At 40.1% G+C, this 25982-nt stretch overlaps 1 protein-coding gene across 3 annotated transcripts; it reads left to right on the top strand.

Annotated features, from left to right (window-relative positions):
* Nucleotides 1–13: 13 nt before the first annotated feature.
* trmt2a (tRNA methyltransferase 2 homolog A) lies at nt 14–25231 on the top strand. Of its 3 annotated transcripts, none has more exons than XM_052032265.1 (12): nt 14–70; nt 5101–5729; nt 12662–12770; nt 13388–13569; nt 14297–14411; nt 15536–15651; nt 20294–20405; nt 20621–20743; nt 21607–21682; nt 22880–22996; nt 23102–23198; nt 24851–25231. In XM_052032265.1, the coding sequence occupies exons 1-12, from the start codon at nt 44–46 to the stop codon at nt 24975–24977; spliced, it is 1830 nt and encodes a 609-aa protein (XP_051888225.1). In that variant the 5' UTR covers nt 14–43; the 3' UTR covers nt 24978–25231. The 3 variants fall into 3 exon arrangements, with proteins under 3 accessions (XP_051888225.1, XP_051888224.1, XP_051888226.1); XM_052032264.1 differs by having other exon boundaries at nt 21–104; XM_052032266.1 differs by having other exon boundaries at nt 32–114.
* The last annotated feature ends 751 nt before the right edge of the window (nt 25232–25982 follow it).

The following is a 25982-nucleotide window of genomic DNA, read 5'->3' as shown; positions in this document are numbered from 1 at the left end:
GTGGATGGGTTAGTCCCACAATGCCGCGCGTTGCCTCTACCAAATGGCGGCGGCCCGAAGGCGGATGGTGGTCAGTGGTCGGAGACTCACTTAGCTCTGGTCGGGTGTGAGTAGGTCCGGTGGTGTGGTATTTTACGTGGTTTGGTCGTGTATTGATGTATTCTCAATCACAGAGTCACTGCAGCACGGAAACAGGCCCTTCGGCCCAACCGGTCCATGCTGACCGAGGGTCCCATGTGCCCGCGTTTGGCCCTTCTCCCTCTAAAGCTCATCGTGTGAAGGGCATTGGCGGGGTGTTTATTTTAAACCCGTTTCCCGCAGCCTATGGAAGAAAATCAGTTTCTCCTCGTCAGACTTCATGTCCCTTCTCAAAAAAATATCAAATTTGAGAACAGCTGTTTCTTTTAGGAAAAAAACGTGCATCTTGGCTTTTAATCCTGTTTTTGTGCTGCTCACCTTAACCATTCCTTTACAACTATTCTTGCAATAATCCATACTTCTAATTATTCCATTGAAAGTTTGTAGCATACATTTCTGTTTATTTAAATGACGTGACGTGTTTCCAAATGCAGTATACGGATTTATCAGGCCATTTTTCCCCCCTTGATCTTATTCAACGGTAACTACTAAGTAATAATTCACCTCAATTTAGTTACAGATAACGGGGTCTCTATATACATCGTGTGATTGGTTTATTATTGTCACATGTACCGAGGTAGAGTAAAAAACTTTGTTTTGCATGCCATCCATACAGATCATTTGGTCACATCAGTTGTAAGCTTTGGCTTATTATGCTTAACAATTCTTACATAAAATTATTTTTCAAAAAAGCTGCTTTTTTGTCGTGTACTGGATACTGAATTATTATTTTATAATTTAAGTGTCAGTGCCGAGTTATTAAAGACAACATTTTAGTAATGAAAATCCAATTTTGTATTAAATTAACTGTAATTCTAACTTTGTCAATCTTTCAGAAGCGTGACTTGCTGAATATTTCCTGCATGTTTTATTTTGTATTACATTTCTGTACTATATCTAAAATTGCAGGTTTTGAAAATTAATGACAAGTAGAAACTACAGAACCTTTGTGACTGGCTGAAGGCAGACTATATTTCCAATTTTTTTTAAACTTTGTAGGCTGTCACCACTGCAGTGGGAATTGAATATCCAGTAAATCTAACTTTTTTTATTTGTTGATGAATAAATGAAAGATTATGAACATGTTCCCTGCCATTCAATTAGCATTATGTTTTGGGATGTTAAATTAACACTCTGTTCTCTCTGAAGCATTTAAAAGACCCCATCGTACTATAAGAAAAGCAGAAAATGCTGGAAACACTTGGCAGATAGGCAGCATCTGTGAAAAGAGAAACAGAGTTAACATTTCAGGTCAAAGAACCTTTGCCAGAACTGGGAAAGGGAGATTTTAAAAAAAGTAATTTTAAGTTGCTGAGAAAGTGGTGGGGAATTGGATAGGACAAAAGGAATAACTGTGATAGGATAAGACCAATGTTGTTTACAATGGAGGATTTGTCTGGTCAAATGGGTTAATGACGGCACTTAAGGGACGATAATACAGATAAAGAAGTGGCCATTTCTGCTATAAGCCATCCATTTGTCATATTGTCTCAGTTTTTCTTTATCCATTAGTACAACCTGATCTGTTGGGCATGTCCCATAGCTTTGGGGTTACTAATGCATTACATTCTGTCTCTGTTATCACCTTCTGCCTGCCCCCATTTGGCCAGAGAACCCTGACAATTCATCCCTATGGCAACCCTGGCCTCATCCTATCACAGATATTTCCTTTATCCTTTCCATCCCTCCCACCACCTTTTCTAACTTAAAACTACTTTTCTTCTTCTCTCTTTTTCAGACCTGACATAGGGTCTTTGACCTGGAACCTTTACTTTGTTTCTCTTTCCACAGAGGTTGTCTGATGTGTTGAATTTTTCTAGCATTCTCTGTATTTTTATTTCAGATTTATTTAATTTTTACTTTCATTGAGGGGTATGATGAAATAGATATCTCCTGCTCAGTACTTATCTTGCAATCACATTGCTAAAACAAATTAACCAGTCATTTATTGTATTGTTATCATGGGAGATTACTGTCTGAAAATTGGCTGCTGTGTTTCCAGCATTACAAAAGTTGTCTACAGGATAGCAGTAATCCCTACTCTTGTGCGTGCTTTGGAGACATGGTCTTCCTACGGCTGGCATCTGAAAACACTAGAGGGATAACACCATGTACTAAATCTTACACATCCATTGACACTATAAGCAAAACACTGTCAGCCTCGTCCCCACCGTTGAGCTTCTAGGAAAGATCAGCCAGCTGCATTTTGTGTGCCCTTGTCACCTACTTGTCTGACACCAGAATTAGAAAATGGCACACTCCTCCAAGCAAAGTAACAGATTACCAGGGTAAAAGAGGAAAAGATTTAGAGATGGTGTCAAAATCACCTTCAGAGAAAACATAATGCCCTCATCAACTCTTTGGATTGTGACTGATCGAAATTATGAAGGGGCATCAACCTCAACCCCTCCAAAAATTCAGCTCTTTGCTCGCTCTGCGCCAATTCTGACCTCATCATCAGATCCACAAACAAGGGCAGTGCCATTATGGTCTGGTGGTCTACCTTGCAGATGCCAGATGACAGCTCTTGGACACCTCCACATATCTCCCTCTGGACCATGGCCCCACCAATGAACACCAGGCCATTGTCTCCTGGACTGTTACAGATCTCATCACATCATGAGATCTTCCCTTCACAACCTCCAACCTGATAGTGCCCTAAACCCTTACTGCTTGTTTCTATATAAAAATCTTAAGGGACGTAGATAAGGTGAATGGGCACAGTCTTTTTCTCAGGATTAGCAAGTCTAAAACTACAGGGCATAGGTTTAAGATGAGAGGGGTAAGATTTAAAGGGGACCTGAAGGGCAGGTTTTTCACACACAGGGTGGTGGGTGTGTGGAATGAGCTGCCAGTGGAGGTGGGTACCAATACGTTTAAAAGACATTTGGACAGGTACGTGGATAGAAAAAGTTTAGAGGGATATGGGCCAAATGCATGCAAGTGGGACTAACTCAGGTAGGTAGCTTGGTCAGCATGGACAAGTTGGGTGGAAGGGCGTGTTTCAGTGCTGTATGGCTCTATGACACCCAACCTAGTCTGCTCATCCCTTCCTGTTCCCTGGCACTTTCCTCTGTAACTGTAGGAGATGCAACACTTCTCCTAACACCTCCTCCCTCTCCACCATCCAGGGACTTAAACAGTGTTTCTAGATGAGGCAGAGATTCACGTGCATCTGCCCTCTGTCCACAATAGCCATCTTGAGCTTCCTGTTGCATAGTCATTTTAATTTCCCTTATCATTCCCACACCGACCTGTCTGTCCTCAGGTGTCCATTACCTCAGTGAGGCCAAATGCAAAGTGGAAAAACAACACCTCGTATTCTACTTGGGTAGCCTCAACCCAATGGTATGAACATTAAATTTTCCAGTTTCAGGTAACCCACATCCCCTGTGTTCACCTCCCCCATCTGCTTCATCTGCCTATCACCCACAGACCTATCCACTTGGATTTCCTTTCCCATGGTTCACCTTTCCTATCCCCTCCCACCACCTCACCTCGTTCCACCTCTCACCTAGCAGCCCCTGTCTTGGCCATCCCTCTCACCTCTTTATACTGGATATCTTCCCTCTGCACCCTTAGTCCTGATGCAGTGTCTCGATTCAAAGCATCTCTGCTTCCTCAGATGCTGCTTGACACGCTGAGATCCTCCAAGAGTTGTTTTTTGCTGCTAATTCGCTCCCCCCCCCCCCCCCCCCCCCCCCCAAGTGCTGTCTGATTTAATTTGTGGACCTGTCAACTTTGGTTGTGTACTTAATAAAGGGCAGATTTTTTTTTCCTCGTACTATTACCTGAGTTAGCAGAATGAGCAAAGAGGCACAATGGAACTAAGCAGTTGAGACCTTGTATATGCTGAGCTAGCTTATCTGTAGGTTGGCAAGTGGTTTGGGGTTGTAAGGGAGAGAGGGGAGGGGGGTCACGTGTAAATCCATAATGCATGTGAATTCTGTGCCACAGAAGAGTGCAGGTTGATTGTCCTACACAAACATTGAAGGAAGTTTTGGAGGTACTCATTTATTACAGGAGGTCTTTTAGCCCATCACATCCATGCCAGCTCCCAGCAAAGCAGTCCCATTTCCCCCTTTCTTATTTCCCTGTAGCCTTGCAACCTATTCTTGGTACATGCCCATCAATTCCACTTTAATTCTTTCGCTACTCATCTATAGTAGGGAGTAATTTACAATCTTACCAGCACATCTTTGGGATTGGGAGCAAACCAGAAATGATACAAACCTGACAGAAATCATGTGCTACCCACGGTACAATGCTAAGGGAGGGAGGGAAAGAAATTTTTGTGTACCACACACACTTTCTGTAAGCTCTTTCCAGAACAACATTGACCAAGTGAATTCATTAAGGAAACATGGTTATGCAAAGTAAATTCTAAGTTGCTGTTAGGGAGGGGGAGATAAAGCTTTTAGTATTCAATCCAGCCCTTAATAGTGCAGGGCATTACAAAAATAAATGCTCATTATTTGGCATAAATGAAGAATGTCCCTCAGGTGTTGAGAAAAATAAGAGATCATATTCAACAAACAATATGCAACAGATCCTGATGCAGCGTTTCAACCTAAAACATTGACAATTCCCTTCCTCCCACAGATGCTGCTTGACCCACTGAGCTCCTCCAGCAGATTGTTTGTTTCTCCAGGTTCCAGTATCTGCAGTCTCCCGTGTATCCTTAGAGATGACATTGATTTGCTAATCTTCTGAATATCAGAATCAGGTTTATTATCACTGATATATGTCGAGAAACTTGTTGTTTTGTGGCAGCAATACAGTGCAAGACATAAAGACATAAAAATTACTGCTAAAAAAATAAATAGTGCAAAAGAGGAATAACAAGGTAGTGTTCATGGTTTTTGACAGTAAGGTGCCTAAACTCTAAATGATGGATGAATTATTGTGTGTCAGCCGGAAATGTTGGGTAGAATAGTAATGATGATGTTGTTCATGTTTTAGAATCTTGGCAACATGGCTGAAGAAGGAGCTAGTGTATCTCCTGGAGCTGTTCAAAGAGAAATGAGTGAGCTAACTGATTTAAGTGCGATGGAGGAAAATGAAAAGTCCAGTCCCTCAAATGAAACTCAGGTGGAAACGGATGAGCCTGGGGCTGACGTCTATCGATATATCAAAGGCGATCTTTTTACATCTGAGATTTACAAGATTGAAATCCAAAACCTCCCAAAGTTTGTAAGCTTCAGTGATTTAAGAAAATTTCTCAGCAGGAATAGTCTGGTTCCTCATAAAATTAAACTATTTGGAAAACAGCCTTTTGCATTTGTGACTTTTAAAGAAGAAAAAGATCGAGATCGAGCCATGGAAGTCCTTCAGGGACAAGTTTGGAAAAACAGGAATTTGCGCGTCCGATTAGCTAAGCCAAAAGCAGATCCCATTGCCAAAAAACGAAAGCAGGAGTGCACTGAGAATGATGATCAGGAGGTGAAACGTCCTGTTCCAGTGGAAGTTTCAGATAGACCTTTAAGTGAACAAATTGCAGATGTCGTGACACCTTTATGGAACGTTCCATATGAAGAGCAATTGAAAAAGAAAGAGCAGAATGTCTTGCAAGTCTTAGGAATGTTGACCACGTATGTACGTTATCCCCCTTGGGATTCTGAGTGTGATGGCAAAGCAACAAATGTTAAGCTTTATTATATATAAGAATATCCACATGCAAACACAGACAATACTTGGATTTGGCAAATGGTTAGTTTAAAAAAAAATCTAAGATTAATTGCAGGTATAACAACTGTACCAGACCTGGGCATACAATAATATGCACTAGCTTTTAAGAACCAGTCCAATAACAGTATGAATAAATAGTTGTATGTAAGCAAATTTCCAAGAATTACTTATGTACGCAGATGAGGCCTTTGGATGGCACCCTGCTGGGAGAACTTTGTGCCTTATTGTGCTGCATGGGAGCCCAGGATTGGTGCCCGTAGATAGCTACCTCAATTCTTACAAGGTCAGCAGATTGGTGTGCAGTGTCCTGCTGCCTTTCTCGTTAAATGTATGCATTATCAGTCAGATTTGGGCACAATCCAACTTCCAGCCAGTATTACTATTCTTGCTGCCCTTTGCTGATTCCTTGATCCCAGTACCTGAAATCTAAAAATATTTGTGTTCAATCTATCAGTGGCATTGACCCACCACAATTCCACCACACCATCTCCCCTCTGATTTTTTTAAACATTGACCGCTATTGAGCAAAATACTTCCAGCTGACTTCACTTTTGTACTTTGGAATTGCTATTCTTCTCCAACTCCACTCCCTTCCACCTCTCTGTCTTCTTTTTAAGAAGCTATTATAAAACTTAACATAATGGCCACCTAAACTAAACTCCTTGTACGTATATGAAGTGCTTTGGGATATTTGCCTGTATTGAGGTGCTGTGGAAATATGACTTGAAGACCACATCAAAGAATGTTTGATGCCCTGAAGGTGGGCAGACGATGCTTTTCAAAAGATAGGACTGACTGGCTGAGAGAGACTAAGAAATAAAATGCCTTGACAGTAGATAAGCAGTGGTGGACAGAAATATTTCATATTTCTCAATGAATATATACCCCATTTGATAAATAAATGCTCCATGAGAAAAGTTAAGGATTGTATTAAAAAGAAAAAGTGCTTAGTGACATTGTAAAGAGTAGCAGCAAGCTTAAGGATTTGAGAATTGTAGAACCAAAGCATAATTTTAAAAAAAGCCTGATACCAAAATAATAGATAACTAAAGGACAAGAGTGAGGAACTATTAAGATTTTTAAGATATGTTTATTAGTCATATGTATATCGAAGCACACAGTGAAATGCATCTTTGCGAAGAGTATTCTGGGGGCAGCCTGCAAGTGTCGCCATGCTTCCAATGCCAACATAGCATGCCCACAACCTCCTAGCCCGTATGTCTTTGTAATGTGGGAGGAAACCCACGCAGACACGGGGAGAATGTATAAACTCTTTACAGACAGTGGCCAGAATTGAACCTGGGTCGCTGGCGCTGTAATAGCGTTACGCTAACTGCTACACTACCATGCCTGCCCCAAACAATTAATACAATAAAGAGAAAATGTACTGGACAAACTAATGAAACCAAATGGTGACAATTCCTTGGGATGTGATGAACTGCAAATTAGGATTCCAAAAGTTAGCTACAAAGATAGTGAATGCATTGGTTGCTATTCTTCCAAAATTTCTTAGATTCTGGAAATATCCAAACAGGTTGGAAAGCAACACAGTTAGCGCTGCTACTGAAGGAAGGTGGTAATGGAAAAACAGGGAACTGGAGGCCAGCTGGTCTGGCGTCAAATGTTCAGAAAATCCTGGAATCTTATTGTGTGAAAAAATGGCCCTTGGAAAAGAGTTAACAGGATCAAGCAGAATCATTATTTTAAGAAAAGGGAAATAATGCTTAACATTCATTAATAGTTCTTTGAAAATGGAACAGGGTCAATAAAGGGTTGCCAATAGAAGTAATATATTTGTATTTCCAAAAGGCACAAGTTGCCACATAAAAAGTTATTGCACTGGATAAGGTGAACACAATGAGAGGATCAATTAACTGACAGAATTTTGATGAGTGGATTATTTTCAAGTTGGCAGGTACAAAAGTGTCAAAAGACTCGCCACACACCAACATGACCAGCAAAAAGACTAGACTCATGGTGTCAAAAGATCGAAGCCTCTCCGTAATGTATCTGGCGCAGATTCTGGGCACAATGTCATGCTGACAGAAAGCTGCAGCAGAGAGAGTGCCATCTGCACTCTTCCCAGCACGCAGCTTCCAGAATCAGGCATTTGGTGTGTCCTTGAAGTCATATTCCACAAATACCTGCAAACTCTGTATTAATTCTTTTGATGTATGACTTAATATGTATCCCATTTAATTAAGTCAGGAAAATCCAACAGGAAAAATTGGTGTAGCTGTGGCTGTTAAGAAGTTAAAAGTATTATCAAAAGAAAAGAAGATTATAATGTTGCCATGAAAAGCAGTAAACTTGAGGATTGGGAAAATTTCAGCAAAACAGGAGCAAGGCATTGGTAAGGTAAATTAGAATATGAGAGTAGTTTATTGAGGAACAAACAAACAGACTGTAAAAGCTTATTGATACGGCAAGAGGAAAGGATTAGCCAAAGTTAATCTGGTCCCTTACTGAGACAGGAGAAATTATATTGAAAAATAAAGCAACGGCAAAGAAAGTAAGCAGAAGACACACAAACCCAGTAGGAATAAACAGATCATTCTCAGGTTGGCAGGCTCTGACTAGTGCTATACCACAAGGTATGGTGTTTGAGCCCCAGCTCTTCACAATGTCATTTAGCTGAGGGGACCAAATATCTTATTTCCAAGTTTGCTGGTGATGCTAAACGAAGTAACATTGTGAGTATGGAGAAGAATGTAAAGGGGCTTCGAGGGGATCTGGAAAAGTCAAGAGAGCAGATGTGAACATGGCAGATGTAGGACAATGTGAAGTCATCCACTTTGGTGCAAATAAAAGAAAAGTAGTGTATTTGTTTAATGATGAAAGTTCGGACAGTCACCAAAAGCCAATGCGCGATGATTGAGGGCAATTTGTATGTTGTACTTATTAAGATGCGATGTGAATACAGGAGTAAGAAAGTCTTAATGCATTTGTATAAGTCCTTTGTGAGTTTGCATTTGGAGTGTTGTATACAATTTTGGTCTTATCGAGGGAAGGATATACTTGTTATTGAGTGAATACAGCCAAGATTCACTAGCCTAGTTTTAGAAGTGAAAAGTTTGCCATGAGAGAAAAAATTGAGATCTCATCTCAACTTACTAAATTTTTAAGAGCTTAACAGACTAGATGCAGGGAAGCTGTTTCCCCAGGATGAGGGGTCTAGAAGTGAGGGCACAGTTTCAGAATAAGGGGTAGTCCTTTTAGGACTGAGGTGAGAAATTTCTTTGCTCAGAAGCTGGTGAATCTTTGGAATTCTCTATCCTTGAGGGGCTGTGGAGGCTCAGTCATTGTGATCATTCTAAACAGATCAATAGATTTTTGCATTTTAAGGGAATGGAGCCATATGGATATAGTGTTGGAAATTGGCACAGAGTTGTGAGATTAGCCATAATCTTAATGAATGGTGGAGCAGGCTGGAAGGACCACATAGAGTAGGAGTTGGCCCCTCAGCCCTTCAAGCCTGCTGCTCCATTCAGTACAATCATGGCTGATCATAGTTCTTGCTTTCCCCCCTTATCCCTTGATCTCTTTAGCCATAAGAACAATAACTCCTTGAATATATTGAAAGATTCTCTTACTCCTGCTATTATTTCTTATGTTCTGGAAATACTGGAGAATTATAGGTGTAGTGTGAAGAGGAGCTCAAAGAAATTAGCATTGGGGAAATATTAATATTGCAAAAATGTGATTAAGTCCCCAGGACCTGATAACCTATACCTTTGGGTTTTGACAGAAGTGGCACTGGAGACAGCGGTTGAATTGTTCATCATCTTCCGAAGTTCAATAGATCCCAGAATGGTTCACACACATTGGGATTTGGCATTTGTAACCTCACTCTTAATAAAGGAGCGAGGGAGAAAATAGGGAACTATAGGCCACATAGCTTAATAAAAGGCAAGAGTTTTTCTTCGATGAAGAGAGTTTGAAGTGTTTTGAGGTTCAGAGGCACCTGGTTGTCTTTCCGTGGGTTGATACAGGACCAATTGGAAAACGGTGCGGGAGAGATTATAATGGATAAACGGAGAGATGGCAGAGGAACTAAATGAGTATTTTGCATCGGTCTTCACTGTGGAGGACATCAGCAGTATACCTGATAGTCAGGGGTCTCAGGGGATGGAACTGAGTTCAGTCAAGGTCACTAGAGAGAAGGTGCTAAGGAAGCTAAATGGACTAAAGACAGATAAGTCTCCCAGACCGGATGAGGTGCACCCCCGGGTTCTGAAGGAGGTGGCTTTAGAGATTGCGGAGGCATTGGTGATAATTTTCCAGGAACCAATAGACGCCGGCATGGTTCCGGAGGACTGGAGGGTCGCAAATGTAGTTCCACTGTATAAGAAAGGTGGGAGGCAGCATAAAGGAAATTACAGACCTATTAGTCTGACATCGGTGGTGGGAAAGTTATTGGAATCGATCCTCAAGGATGAGGTTATGGAATACCTAGAGGTGCAAGGCAAGATAGGTCCAAGCCAGCATGGTTTCGTGAAAGGAAGATCCTGCTTGACCAACCTATTGGAGTTTTTTGAGGAAATCTCAGGTTGGGTGGATAAGGGAGAGGCTGTGGATGTTGTGTATTTTGACTTTCAAAAGGCCTTCGACAAGGTGCCACACAAGAGACTGATTAATAAGATGAGAGGTCATGGAATTACAGGTAGGATATTAGAATGGGTGGAGCATTGGCTGGTAGGCAGAAAGCAAAGGGTGGGAATAAAGGGATCCTGTTCTGGTTGGCTACCGGTTACTAGTGGTGTTCTGCAGGGGTCGGTGTTGGGGCCGCTTCTTTTTACTTTGTACATTAATGACTTGGATGATGGAGTAAATGGTTTTGTGGCTAAGTTTGCAGATGACATCAAGGTAGGTGGAGGAGTAGGGAGTATTGAAGAAACAGGAAGGTTGCAGAGAGACTTAGATAGTTTAGGAGAATGGGCAAGGAAATGGCAGATGAGATTCAATGTTGAGAAATGTGCCGTTGTACACTTTGGAAAAAGAAATAAACAGGCAGATTATTATCTAGATGGGGAGAAAATTCAAAATACAGAAGTGCAAAGGGACTTGGGGGTACTTGTGCAGGGTACCCTAAAGGTTAACCACCAGGTCGGATCGGCAGTAAAGAAAGCGAATGCTATGTTGGCATTCATTTCGAGAGGTATAGTGTATAAAATTAGGAAAGTGTTGATGAGGCTCTGCAGAGCACTGGTGAGGCCTCATTTGGAATAGTGTGTGCAGTTTTGGGCCCCATATCTAAGGAAGGATGTGCTGATGTTGGAGAGGGTTCAGAGGAGATTTACGAGGATGATTCCCGGAATGAAAGGGCTTACATATGATGAGCGTTTGTCAGCTCTTGGACTGTATTCACTGGAGTACAGAAGAATGAGAGGGGACCTCATAGAAACATTTCGAATGTTGAAAGGACTGGACAGAGTAGATGTGGTTAAGCTGTTTCTCCTGGTGGGTGAGCCCAGGACTAGAGGGCACAGTCTTAGAATTAGAGGGTACCCATGTAGAACAGAAATGAGAAGAAATTTCTTTAGCCAGAGGGTCATGGATTTATGGAATTCTTTGCCACATACAGCTGTGGAGGCCTGATCATTAGGGGTGTTTAAGGAGGAGGTTGATAGGTATCTAATTAGTCAGGGTATCAAGGGATATGGGGAAAAGGCCGGGAATTAGGGCTGGGTGGGAATAGTTTAACTCATGGTGAGGTAGCGGAGCAGACTCGATGGGCCGAAAGGCCTACTTCTGCTCCTTTGTCTTGTGATCTTGTGTGATCCATTTAGTCAAGGGAATACCAGGCTCAGCAATCATTACATAGCAGGCAGAATTTGGGCAAGGCACCTCTATTGTGGCGGCCGGGGATTTTGATCAAATGGCTGGTGGCGGAAATGGTTAACCATCGATGTTGCCTCAGCACCAACATTTAGAATGTTGAAAGGACTGGACAGAGTAGATGTGGTTAAGCTGTTTCCCTTGGTGGGTGAGTCCTCCAGCTGTGGAGGCCCGATCACTGGGGGTGTTTAAGGAGGAGATGGATAGGTATCTAATTAGTCAAGGTATTAAGGGATATGGGGAAACGGCCGGGAATTGGGGTCGTATGGGAATAGTTTTTAAGTTTAGCTCATGGAGCAGACTCGATGGGCTGAATGGTCTACTTCTGCTTCTTTGTCTTGTGATCACATGAGTTGCTGAAAGTAGGCATCATAATCAATTAGGAAGGCAAATAGTACATCAATTTTTATTGCAAGAAGATTTGACTAGAAGAGTAGAGATGTTGTGCTGCATTTACATCGTGCTCTGATGAGACAACATCTGGAGTCTGGTGTGTCTACCTAAGGGAGAACACACTTGGGATAGAGAAGTGCAGAGTTGTAGAGGATTTGTCTTACAAGGTGAAGTTAAACAGACAGGGCCTATACTCTCCAGAGCTGAGAAGAATGAAAGGTGATCACATTGAAATGCACAAAAACTTTATGGGGCTTGACAAGGTATATACAAGGATGACATTTCCTCTCTCTTGGGTATGTGGAGCAGAGGGTCAGCCAATTGGGATGCAGATGAGGAGAAACCTTTTCACCCAACTGAAGAAGAATCATTAGAATTTCCTGCCCAACAGGCTGTGGAGGCTCCATTGCTGAGTATAAGTCAGGGCTTGATAGATGTTAAGGGGTATGGGGTTAGTGCAGGAAAATGGTGCTGAGGTAGAAGATTAGCCAGACGTTGCAGAGCAGTAATGAGCTGAATGGCTTCTTCCTTCTTCTGTTTATTTTCTTAACTTAATTTACCTCAATGTAATTGCTTCTCTTATGCTTTTTTTTAAAACTATTAGTGAAATAGGAGCCCACAATCGAGCCTTTGTGCCCTGGGTTTTTCAACAGAAAAAGATGTACGGTGGAACCTGTTGCCCATTAGAGGGAGTGAAGCCATCGCCAGTGCAGGTATGTTAACATTCACTATTTCATGTGACACTGTCAATTTGTTGTAGCTGTTTCCCAGAGTCTGAATCTTGAGTTAACAGAACCACAGTGAATTTGACAGGTGAAGTTCAAATACGTTACTGTAAATGTACAGAAAATCTGCTGTTCAGGCTTTGGCTTTGAGCATTGATATCCACTTTTCTGGATTTGATTAGATCCTGTTTGATCAGTGCAGATTAAGGAGCAGAATGCCACAGTGATCTACAGAGTCTTTCATCACTAATTTTTGTTGTGGAGATGTTTCCATACAGGCATTGGAACAATGAATACCAAAAGTGCCAAGTAGAAATAGTCAAGCCAGCCTTTAACAAGTGGAATGTTTTGGATCTACTGTGGTTTGTAGCTGATTAAGTGGTTGCTATTTTGGCTAACTGCCTCATTTCAACGTGTGTGTGAGCATGTACACTTTTACATCTTTTCAATTGTTACTTACCTTGCATAAATCCTTACTGGGATGTTATCCAAGTTCAATCATTCATGTAAAACATGGCAGCCACAGCAGTGCAAGGTTGGTGTTTGTACTAATTATGGGTTCAGCCATCCCAGTTTATTTCCAGCATTGCAATTTTCTGTTTCAGACTGAATACCGTAACAAGTGCGAGTTTCTAATTGGCGTTGGAGCAAATGGAGAAGATAAAACTGTAGGATGTCGCTTGGGTAAATACAAGGGAGGATCGTGTGCAGTTGTAGAGCCATTTGATACTGTTCATATTCCAGCCAAAACAAAGGAAGTTGTCAAGGCATTTCAGAAATATATAAGGTTATTAAAGCCATTCACTATTTCAGTGGATGATTATCTTGTATTATTGGTTGCATTTTTTCACATTTGCTGTTGCTTCCCTCTGCTTTGTTTGGAAATGGTGCCTCCTATTCACCTAGAAATGAGCATAATCTGAGACTGCTACCGGTCCATGCCCATTACTGTTGGTTTGAAATATGGTATTTATTTTAGTGGGTGCAGGTCTTGACTTATTTCCGGCATTCTGGTGAAATACTTCCAAGGCAAAAGCATTCTAGAGTAAGATTTGGGCTTTTGAGTATACCTGTTGCTGATCAAAATACCAGTCCAACATCCTTGTGTTCATGTCACAGCCACTTGCAAGATGCTACACTGCAATTAATACTCTCTTTGGAAGTCTCTATGCAGTTTAAAAGACATTCATCAAAAGCTTCTTAAGTGGTTTATTAGTCATTGTTGATCTGTGGTTAATGTAGCCACGCAAACAAAACCATTGTTTGGGACATTCTTATGGCTATACAACATGCAGGCAGAACAGATGCAGAAATTCATTCCAGAAGTGTCACCATCCAGACCAATGTTACCTTATTAGCGAGTTTAGTTACACATGGCATGGAAAAGATAGTGTCATCAAATTGGATTGAACTGGAAAAAAAAATCATGTTGAAGCCACCAATAATGTAAGGAAAAGGCCCCCTGTGTTCTTTACCCTGTCTCCAATTCAATCCAATTTTATTTTTGTTTGCAGGTCATCTCCTTATTCTGTATATAGCCCAGAAACTTATGAAGGCCACTGGAAGCAGTTGACTGTACGCATTTCCAGAGCCAAGCAAATTATGGCTATCATTTACTTCAACCCTCAGGTACTTTTGTCAGTAAATGCAGATCATTTTTTTTCTGGTAATTTTATACTTCAGTATCAGTTAAGAGACCAGGGCTGCACTGCTGTTGTAATTAACATAGTATTTGTCTAAGTTGTTATAGAAAGCTGATTAAGCTATTTACACAGTATTGGTGGTCTTTTTGTCCCCCCTGTGAGTTTACATGTCCCATCTGCTCATTGGAGACATTCAGGAAATAGCCTGCAGTTGTGCAGAACTGACATCTTGAATTGAGAAGCTTACCCAGGGGCTTTGTCCTACTCATTACTTCGGAGTAAAAAAAGGAGTCACAAAAATATTTGCTTCTGGGAAGCTGCTGACAAATTAGTCATAAAGCAAAAGGTAACAACAGATAAAGAATTGTATTAATGTACACATTCAGCAACTTTGACATCTTAAGCCCCATAGACTATTCACTAAACAGATTAATTATTGGCTGATGTGTATGTTACTTAATGGTTTTAATCAAGATGGACTAAATTAATTGCATTTGTCTGGTTAAGTCTGAGCACTTGGAGTTCTCATCAGTTGTCAAGGCAGAACAAGCCAATCATTGCGGCATCTGTGTTGTATTAATGATAGTTTTCTTCAATACATTTTTTATGTTCAGCTGCTATAAGCAGAGGGGAAGGGGAAATCTTGGCATTTACATTTGAAGTTATGCTTGGAGGTTTATTCTAAAACAATTACACAAATTTGGATGATGGTAGATTATAAGAGGACAAGCCTGACATTTACATTGTCACCTGAAATGATAAATTGTTGCATCTACGAATTTATTTTCACAACCTTGGTTGTGTGAATTTCACTTCCCTTCCCCTCCATTACTTTCTCCCAAGGTTTAATCATGACGTACCACCAGGCTGACCATCAGAGAAAATTAGGTGCAATTCTACCCAGTGAATAGGAACCCGGGTTTGACCTCTCACTTCTGAACAGTAGTTTTGTTGATGGCAACTTCTGTTATGGGGCCATGTACAGTTATATTTGTAGTACTTGCTTTTGGAGCTTGGTTCTTTTTGCCTCTCTTGACCTTTCATTGACAGATTTTCCTTCATTATTTAGTGACTTTCTACAACTTCTAATTTCCTTTCCACAATTTATAGAAACTAACTAAACCGGAACTAGCAGAAGTGCAGGATGAATTAGCCAAATATTTCACAGAAGGTGAAGGGAAGGATTGTGGAGTAACTTCACTTTACTTTGCGGAAGAAGGTCAGAGGTAAGGAATACATGGAAGTGATGATCAGTGCTTTTAATTTCTTAAATTTGTTAAACTTTTTAATGTTAGTTGAAGAGATGGCTGACTCTTTATAAGTTTTATAAATACCAGATAACTTTGTGTATGCATTCAGTTACAACATAAGGTTTGCCTGAGGGCAGATAAAGTACTTCAAAGTTGAGTTAATTGTCATATGCACAAGTACATGTGAGAATCAGGTTTATTACACTGACTTGTATGTCGTGAAATTTGTTATTTTGCAGCAGCAGTGCAGTGCAAAGACATAAAATTGCTATAAATTACAAAAATAAATAAATAGTGCAAAACAAAAGGAATAACGAGGTAGTGTTCATGGGTTCATGGACCGTTCAGAAATCTGATGGCGGAGGGGAAGAAGCTGTTCCTGAATCGTTGAGTGTGGGTCTTCAGGCTCCTGTACCTCCTCCCTGATGGTGCAATGAAAAACTTACCTGCAGCAGCATCACAGGCACATAGCATCAGATAAGCAGCATTCACAAGAAGAACATAAATTAAACATACATTATACACAACTTTTACAAGAAAGAATACAATTAGAACAAAAAAAAAACAAAGTCCAATGTAGTGCAGAGTGATCAAAGTGGTCATAGTGTTGCTAAACTGTAGTGATTAGGGTTGTGCCGGTTGGTTCAAGAACAAGTGGTTGAAGGGAAGTAGCTGTTCCTGAACCTGGTGATGTGGGACTTCAGGCTTCTGTACCTCCTGCCTGATGGTAGCTGTGAGAAGATGGCATGGCCCGGATGGTGGGGATCTTTGATGATAGATGTTGCCTTCTTGAGGCAGCACCTCCTGAAGATACTCCTGATGGTGGGGAGGGATGTGCCCGAGATGTATTGGGCAGAGTCCACTACTCCCTTGCACTGAACTTCACCTTATCTCATGAGAAATGACAATATAACTCAGTTATTCTGGCTCCATTTCACTGAGCTCCTGCAATCTGGCATTCTGTGTGATCCTTGAAATGAACATTCTTACACAATATATTGTAAGAAAGTAAAGCACTGCAGCTGCTGTGAATGTGAAATTAAAGACAAAATTCTGAAAATATTTAGCAGGTCAGACGGCATTTGTGGAGAGAGAAACGGTTAACGTTTTCGGTCAATATCATTTCATCAGAACCCGGAATAGTCAGGAATATAACAAGGTATATAAAGGGGGTTTAGTGTAAAGCATCAAGTTTAGTGGAGGTGTAAGTGTAGAATAATTGCTTGGTAACTTCTGATGATGTGGAAGGAATGGTGGAAGCTTGAAATAAAAATGTTGGAAATGTTACTTATTTTTATCTCTGATTTCCTGTTTTCCTTCCACATTGCTTGATAATTTCTGATTGTTATTCTGTATTCACACATCCTTCAGACTTCTGTTACCTCTCAGTACATCATTTTTATCTCACTCTATAGATCTTGTAACAAAAGAAATACCAATCTGTATAAAAGCAGTCAGATATTGCAAAAGTTTCTGTAGATGTTGAGTCTGTGCTGTTCCTTCTGGACAAATTAATCCTCCTTTGATCTTTACATTTGGTGCCCAGTAAGCTGGGAACAAAGAACCAAGTACTGGCTGCACAGTCACCATTGCTGCTGACTGCTGCTACATTCCTATGGATATTATAACAATGGCCCCTTTTTTGCCGTGTGTAATGTGGGGATGTTACTCACTGCTATAGAAAGTTGTCCAAAAAGCATTGGACTTCCCACTCTCGGACAGTGGATGCTGTCAGGTGTCATTTCAACAGGTTGCCTAGCAACAAGCAACAATAGTGTCATCAAAAATAACGTGCCATTTGAACAACCTCAGCCTTCACCCTAACACAGACATTCTTTTCTCTACAACTGAAAATACACTCGTTTTCTCATTTTGCCAGTTCTTATGAAACCTAAGAAGTTAACATGCATCGTCTTTCTTGTGTTACGGACTAGGTTACTATTGGTGAATGTCCCTTTAAGATAGGGCATTGTGTGTGTGTGTGTGTGTGTGTGTGGCGAACTTGCATCAACAGAAGATAAAGGGCATAATGACGCTGTTGATGAAGTCAGTCGGAGTCAGTCAGAGAAGCGAGAGAGGGAGAAGAGAAAGAGAGAGAGACACCAGCCTACTAGTTTCTCTGTCGATGGATGAGAAACAATAACTGTGTCTGTCACTACAATCCACATATGGATTATTTGGAGTAATCCAGTGAAGTCCACTTTGTCGTTAACCTGTAGAGGGAAACAGGTATTTATGTGGACGGCCACGGTTCGGATGCTTTTCGGGGTGAGGAAGTCACTACCGAGTAAACACTGAGGTGTCGTTTCGGTTCCATCGTGGAACATTTGGATTTCGTAATTACTCTCTATTTTCTCTCTACATCTACGTCTTATCTTCAGACAACGTTGCTGAAGAAGCCTTTGCTCACGTTTCACCTTATGGCTTGCTGAACTGAACTTTAAGAACCATTTCTGGACTTGGAGTTTGGAACTTTGCCACACACCCACCAGTTTAGTTTTGGGGTTAATGTTCAAGGTTTAACATTTTTACTTCTAACATTCTAACATTTTTACTTTTATTTTTCTTATTATCATAAGTAGCTATTAATAAAGTAGTTTTTAACACTGAATCATGACTCTGTGTTTCTTTTGTTGCTGGTTTGTAACACTTGCAAGAAGTATGGAGTATAAAATGAGTGAAGTTTCGGTGCAGCCTTGCTGGTGAGACGCTCTAGTAGTCACTGAAGTAATGTATTCAGTTTTGGTCTCTGTGTTTGAGGAAGGATGACTTGCATTGAAAGCAGAGTGGTGAAGCTTCTCTGGGTTGATTCCTGAAATGAAGGGATTGATGTATGAACAAAGATTGAGCAGTTTGGGCTGATACACATTTAAGTATAGAAGAACGAGAAATGATCTACTGGAAACTCAAGCTTCTGAGGGGGATGGTCAGGGTGGATGCTGAGAGGATGTTTGCGCTAATGGAGATGTGTAAATCTGAGGGATATGGTTTTAAAATAAGGGTCTCACATTTCAGTAGGAGACAAGGAGAAACTTCTTAAGGTTGTGAATTCTCTACCCAGAGAGCTGTGCAGACTGAGTCGTTGGCTATATTCAAGACAAAGATTGACATTTATACTACAAGGAAACTGTAGGAAGAGAGGAAGAAGTGGTGTTGAGGCCAAGATTGGATCAGGGATGATCATACTGAATGACAGAGGGGTTGGCTGGTCCAGTTTTGTTTCTGTTTCTTGCGCAGGATCTTTGATTTGAGACGTTAACTGTTCCTCTCCCCTCAGAAAATCAAAACTGTATTTGCTGGAAATCTACAGTAAAAGCAGAAGATGCTGGAAATACTCAGCTGGTTAGGCTGCATCTGTGGGAAGAGAAACAGCTAACCTTTCAGGTCGAAGCTCTGTTTCTCTTCCCACAGATACGGCCTGATCTGCTGAGTATTTCCAGCATCTTTTGTTTTTATCCTCCATTCTCAGACGCTGCCTGCCTTGTTGATTATTTCCAGCATTTTTTGTTCAGTTGGCAGATGCTGGAAATCAAATTCTTTTCTTTTCAGGTGAAGACATTAAGCAGGCTGAGTAGCCAATCACATTGAAGAATTCTTGCAACTCTTCCAAGAAGAAGACAGCACACTTTAACTGTATTTTAAACATTTTTCCAAGCGAAAAGTAAGGACAGGAGCTTTCGTTGGCTCCACGGTAGAAGTTGAAACATCAACAATGTTTTGGAAACTCTTTGCAAGTCTATTCATTGTGAGGGAGTTATAAATCACATACAAGCTACCTGCAAAATAAATTACTCTCTGATGGAATTTAATAGCAAGACAGGTTCATATGTGCCTAAAATTCTTGGCAGTGTAGCTGATTTTCCAGAGAACGCTGTGGAGAAATTCTGAATCTTTGGTAGGAGCTGTGGGAGTTCCCTGTTAAATGACGCATCTATGGAGATTTCACTGTGTAATGGGGGTAAACACCAACAGTTTCATTGTCATTGCATAGCCAAGCTTTCCATGTGCAGCGCTGGAGTGATTCAACAGCTAACTTATTCAACTGTGAAATAATTCTTTCCCGCACCTAACTAACTCAGATTATGAATTATATTGGCACAGCCTTTTACGTGTCTCCATTTTTAACATGTGTAACCCATCCTATCTCTGCATCGACATTTCTCCCGAAGTTAAAAGTTTATCTTGTGGAACCTATTCATGCAACTGATTTGATTTGATATCACCCTGGGTTCCTCCCCACCTTGGTATCTTCACTGTCTACTGAGGGGCAATTATGGATAGATAATAAATTACTGGCTGTGCCAGTGCTGCCCATGTCACATAAAATGGGGGCAGGTGGAGGAGGAGGAATCTGGTGCTTAAAGTTAAGGTACAGAGCTTCGTGTCCCTTGTTTTTGGACACCTTGTATTATCTTGGCCAAGTTTAATCTCCAACCAGCCCATCAGAAAGCAGTTATTGGCCATTGCCATTTAGGTGATCGCCCACAAGGCTGCATTTCAATGGGACATCCTGGGGATGTGGTGGGCTTTAGCAATCCAGGATCCTTTCCTTTCTCAGACTGCATCAGTTGTCAAGACCTTTAGTTGAAATAATAAACCTTGCTTTGAAAATTTCCAGAAAATCCCCTAACTTGGAAGACTTGCCCTTGGACCATGTGCATGGAGACAAGTACATATACGAAGAGCTTCTGGGACTTAATTTCAGAATTTCCCCTCATGCGTTTTTCCAGGTGAAGTGAATTGCATCTAAGTAGTTTAAAACAAGTTATAACTCTCCTGTTTTGTTGCACAGTTTGCAGATTTTTAGTTTACAAGTTGTGTATTTCCAGTAGTATCACAAAAACGTGTAGTTGCATTGCAAAATATAGAAAGGACTGTTTTAAACTCATATCTTTATAACCTAATTAAAAATTATTTCTGTAAATATAAATATTTTTGTATCTAGGTGAACACCCTGGCTGCAGAAGTGCTTTATTCAGCAGTGGGAGACTGGGCCAACCTTAACCAGGACAGTATCGTGTTGGATGTTTGCTGTGGCACTGGAACTATTGGGCTTTCTCTTGCAAAGGCAAGTAAGAGGTTGCATTGAGAAAAGATGTTTAAGGATCAAGAAGCAATAGCGTTTTGGCTTTACCAATAACAAAGAGTTGCAAAGAAGGGAAGGTCATTTGGAAGGTTATAGGAAAATATGGTTCCGTTTTTGACGTCCAGTACTAAATAGGGGTAAGAGAGGACTTGGTAGTTCATAGGTTTGAGGATTCTACAGCGTGGGATTCTACAGAGAAAACTGATGAATACCAACCAGAACTCAAGCAATTAATTCAGACAGTAATGCCTTGCAGTGCATTCACAGAAACTGCATTGATGTCCATATTGTTACTTCCATACTCAGTACATCCGGTTTCCCCAACTGTCAATGTTTGCTTCTGTGTAGGGCGATCCTGTATCTTGATACTGCCAGTAGTCCAGTATCAAGAGGCCGCTTGGCATTCTCCATCACTGTCAAATTCACTTTCTTTTTGTATTTTATGGTGCATTGGAAGATAAAATGGTGTTGGAAAGGATTGAGGTTTTCTTTATTTGCATTCCTCTCGCTAGACAGGGAGGAGATTGTTGTGTTCTTCTTGTATAAAAAGTATTTTCTTGTGAAGTATTAGATGCCCCCATGTCTTCCCTGTTGATTAATGGCATGTCAGAGTCTGAGAATCTCTAAACCGTCTTTAAAAGAGCAAAAATTCCAATCAGGACTAGACTGGACTTGGAGTGACTGAGTTGTGTTTGTCACAAGGTTACTAGCCAGCTAATTTCAGCATCAGCACTGAAAATCAGTAATTCCCAAATTAGTTGGAACAGCAGAGTGATACAAGGAAAACTGACTGTGACATTAGATATCTTGATTAATATTAATGATTTCTTCATTGTGTTGCCTAGAATGTGAAGAAAGTCATTGGAATTGAGATGTGTCAAGAAGCTATTGAAGATGCTAAAGTGAACGCAGAAATAAATGGTTGGTACTTAAAATCTCTGGTAAAAGTTTTATGAATGTTAACAGTGTCAAGTTTGGAACCCTCCTCCCTCCAACCACCAACCCTTCCTGCTCCCCACATGTACCATGTTAAGGTGCTTTCACTTGGCAGAACAGTAAGAGGTCAATCTCATCCTTGACCCAGGTGATGTCAAAACTGCATCACAACTGGAGTATTGAATCCAGTTCTGGTCACCACACTTGAGGAAAGATACGATAGCCTGAGAGAAGGTGCAGAATAAATAAATCTCTAGGTTTGAGGAATTTCAGCAACAAGGTTAGACAAGGAAAGCTAAAGTTGTTTCCTTGAAACAAAGTTGAGAGGAGATTTATATAACCACAATCTGGCTACATAAATCTACCCGTAGTTGTGCTGGAAATACAATCTTGGTTTTCAAAAATCAATTAGGGTGACATCAGGGGAAATAATTTTCAGGCCTTGGAGAAAGAGAGGGGGGGATGGGGCATTTGGGATTGCTCCAAAGGCTGCCTCCTATGTTATAATAATTGTAGCCTGATTGCTAGAAAATGCTACAAACCCTCAGCAGGTGAGCTAGGGTCTGTGGAAGGAGTAAATATTAACATTTAAGTTCTGATCAAGAGTCTTTGAGCTAAAATGTTAACACCTTCACTTTCCACACCAGACTCAATTCTGACCTGCTGAGTGTTTCCAACATTTTGTGTTTCTGTTTTGGATTTCACACCTGCTAATGGCCGTAGAAGTTATGGAACAGAGCACAATGTATTTTTCTCCTTTGCACCGAAACTCTCTTTTACAAATTTTGATATTGTGATTGACACACAATTCAAGATGGTTCTCCACCACCTCAAGTCCATTCAGCGGTGTGCCACAAAGCGTGTACTTAACAGCATCGACATCCTATTAATGAATGGCTTTTTTAAAAAATCAGTCTAAGCTTGAAGAATATTTCCCAGAGAATATTCATACAACATCATTGCTCAGTGCTTGGATTATTGTAGGTTGCTGATCTGACTTGAATCAAACAAGTTTTACACAGTGGCCAGTGTAATCTGGAAATGCCATCATTTGTTTTATCTGTGTCTGAAGATACTTAATTTCAGAAATTTTACGTTCCTATTCAAGACTAGTTGGAAGCATATTTAGCTGAAGCCTTTGCAGATATTTTAAAATTTTATTTAATCTTTGATTCTGTTTAGGTCTGACCAACGTGGAATTCTTGTGTGGGAAAGCTGAAGATCTCTTTCCGACTGTAATTAATTCCTTAACATCACAAAACCTGGTTGCTATTGTGGACCCACCCAGAGCAGGACTACGTAAGAACCACTCATACTGAACTCTTCTGCTGAATTCATTATTTGATTACCCTTTTTCCATTGAGTACAAAAAAAATTGACACCTATTTTTTTTCTGAATTACAGATTCCAGAGTTGTGCTAGCAATAAGAAGAGCAGAACACCTAAAGCGGTTAATTTATGTTGCTTGCAATGCTCGAGCAGCTATCAACAATTTTGTGGAGTAAGTTATGCACTTACTATTTTAGCTTTTTCAACAGAGAAATACAGTTTTGCAATTGTTAAAGAAACTTAACAGCCTTTTCTGATTGGGGCTTTGCCCTATTAGTTTCTTACTCGTGAGCATACTGTGCAGTTCCTTAATAAGGGGCAGGGCGAGTGGTACTGTTGATCCTTCGCTTAAATTTGAGGAGTCCATTTATTCAATATTTTCACATGATATAGATCCCCTTATAATAACCCTTCAATTTAGAGGAACAGAGTTGATGACCTGTTTCTATTGAGAAATTTTAGTCCAGTTTTTTTTTCTGTTTTCTTTAAATTTTTTTTCTTTAGCTTAGTTTGGTTTGATATATTGTTTAAAATTTTTCTTATTGTTTTGGGGATTTTTTTTCTTTTTTTATATTTTATAATAAATCTTTTTCTTTTATATTATATTCATTCACTAACAGATCGTTGGATCTACAGATTTTTTTTATACTTTATTGTTCTTTATGATTATCCACGTCATGAATGTTCTCCTGATCTCTTTGTATTACACGTAGAAGCATTGATATATTAATCTGTATTAATTTGAAAACTAATAAAAAGATTGAAAAAGAAAGAAAGGCGCAGGGTGTCACATCATCTTCCCCACACTGTCTTCCCAATCAGGAAGCAGTCTTAAGTATTACATTCACGTCAGATAGCATCCCGTCTGCTGTGAACCAACTTCATATGACAGGGTTAAATTCACAGCCATTTCACATTATATAAATGGGCCACACAGTGGTACAGGTACTAGAGTGACCAGGATTCAATCCTGACCTCTGTGCTGTCTGTGTGGAGTTTGCATGTTCTCTATGACCACATGGGCTTTCTCCCACATTCCAAAAATGTGCAGATTGGTAGGTTAATTGGTCATTGTAAATTGCCCTTGTGTAGATGTGAATGTACAGAGAATGAGTTAGGGTAGGATTACAGTGCTTGCAGATTCAGTGAGCTGAAGGGCCTATTTTCATACTGTATCTCTCTTTAATTCTCTGACTGCAGCTCTGTTATTAGGGTTTGAATAAGTGTTTATACTTGAAACCTGGCCACAGTGTGATTGGGGATGTGCAAACTGCACATGCTGGCATTAACTCCTGGCTCAAGAGTGAGTTACTGAGCTTTTGCAAAGCTGGATTTGTGATTAGAGTGTGCTTCCCAGCAGGAAAAGTGCAATAAATGGGAAGTTATACACCAATTAATAGGATTGAAAGCTTGGGATTTGGATAGATTTGATGCACCAACTTCTAAAAATGTTGGTATAAAATTTATGAAAATGGAAACATTACAGTTAATTAAGAAAAGATATCCAAATTAGTCCATTTCTTTATTTGAAAGTGGTGCTACAGGTTCGAGATTAGTACAGATTTATTTAAAATAAGTTGATCAGCACATGTTCTTTGAATATGCAGTGCAGTGATTGTGATCCTATGTTAGAAATATTAAGCGGTCTAATTATTCCTTGATTTTTATTCTACTGCCACCCATGTATTCAATAATAGTGCATGTTTACCTTCTCTGGGATTGGGGTGTAAATTGAGATTCTGGTTCCAACACTGCAGGCTAAATGAACAATGTTGTTAATCTGACGAGTGTTCTTTGTGAATGACTTTTTGCCTTTTTCCACAGCCTTTGTCGAGCCCCATCTCACAGAGTGAAGGGATCTCCTTTCCGTCCTGTTAGAGCCTTAGCTGTCGATCTCTTCCCACATACCATGTATTATGAGCTGTTAATATTGTTTGAGAGAGTGGAATGATTACACTTTGAACTGATCAAGGCTAAAGCGGATATGAATTCAGTAATTTTAAATATCAAGTTTTATTAATTATTTCAAATGGCATTGCATAACTTATTTCTTATATTGGAATTTTTAATGACTTATGCATGTTTTGACCAAATCAGCAATATGACTACGGTCATTAAAAAAAATTAGGATTTCTGTCTGAATTGTTTGCTATGTATTTCCCTCCTTGTATGAATTTATTGGAGCTCAATAAAGTCTGGTCAGTATCTTACAGTTTTGATCATTTTCTAATAGATACTCTATTACATGTAATGACATGGAAGTAAGATCAGTAAAGATTTAGGGATAATTGTTGGCCAGCTCACTGGAAGAATCTCCTTGCTTTCAAATAGTGCAGTGGAGGTTCTTTTTATTTAGATTTAGGTGTTAATTTGACATATCCAAAAGAGAGGACAGAGACCAGTGAATGCCAGCTGCAGTCATAGAGTTAACTCAGCTTTCTATCAGTGTGGTTGAGGACCATTATTAAACCTTGCATCTCAATTTCTTCCAATTTTGACTGTACTGTTCATGATTCTCTGTGGTGTTAAAGCCATTCAATCAACTAATACAATGCAGAAACCTGGCCACCACGTCAGTCTGTAGGACCTTGCTGTTACCCAAGATATTTTATTGGGTGGAGGCAAATATTGTGTGATGTCTTTACACTTCAGCTAATACCACAGAATTGCATGAATCAGTAGATGAGGTTTGTTTCTAATTTGTTCAGGAAATAGGCTCTTTTAAAAAAAAGATGGAAGACTAGAGTGATGTCTGGGCTGCATGTTTGTATATCTGACACTTTATGGAACTCATCACTATTGTGTACAAGGTTTATCATAGCTTCCTGGACCAAGATTCATCTGGTTGAGAATAATGATGCAAAACTTTTTCCTAAAGTATTGCGTTAATTTTCAAGATTCCATGAGACCTCTGCCCTTGCAAACGATAGACTGTTATTCAGTACGTAGGGCTGTT

The sequence above is a fragment of the Pristis pectinata genome, chromosome 17, assembly GCF_009764475.1.
Source record: "Pristis pectinata isolate sPriPec2 chromosome 17, sPriPec2.1.pri, whole genome shotgun sequence".
Lineage (NCBI taxonomy): Eukaryota > Metazoa > Chordata > Chondrichthyes > Rhinopristiformes > Pristidae > Pristis > Pristis pectinata.
This window is presented reverse-complemented; position numbering and strand designations above follow the sequence as displayed.

What these genes read in the sequence shown, in the direction of transcription:
- trmt2a (XM_052032264.1), top strand. Translation starts at nt 21, where the DNA reads ATGCCGCGCGTTGCCTCTACCAAATGGCGGCGGCCCGAAGGCGGATGG. An exon ending in TGAAGCCATCGCCAGTGCAG is followed by an intron (nt 12,771 to 13,387) that starts GTATGTTAACAT and finishes TTTCTGTTTCAG; the next exon opens with ACTGAATACCGTAACAAGTG. An exon ending in GCATTTCAGAAATATATAAG is followed by an intron (nt 13,570 to 14,296) that starts GTTATTAAAGCC and finishes TTTTGTTTGCAG; the next exon opens with GTCATCTCCTTATTCTGTAT.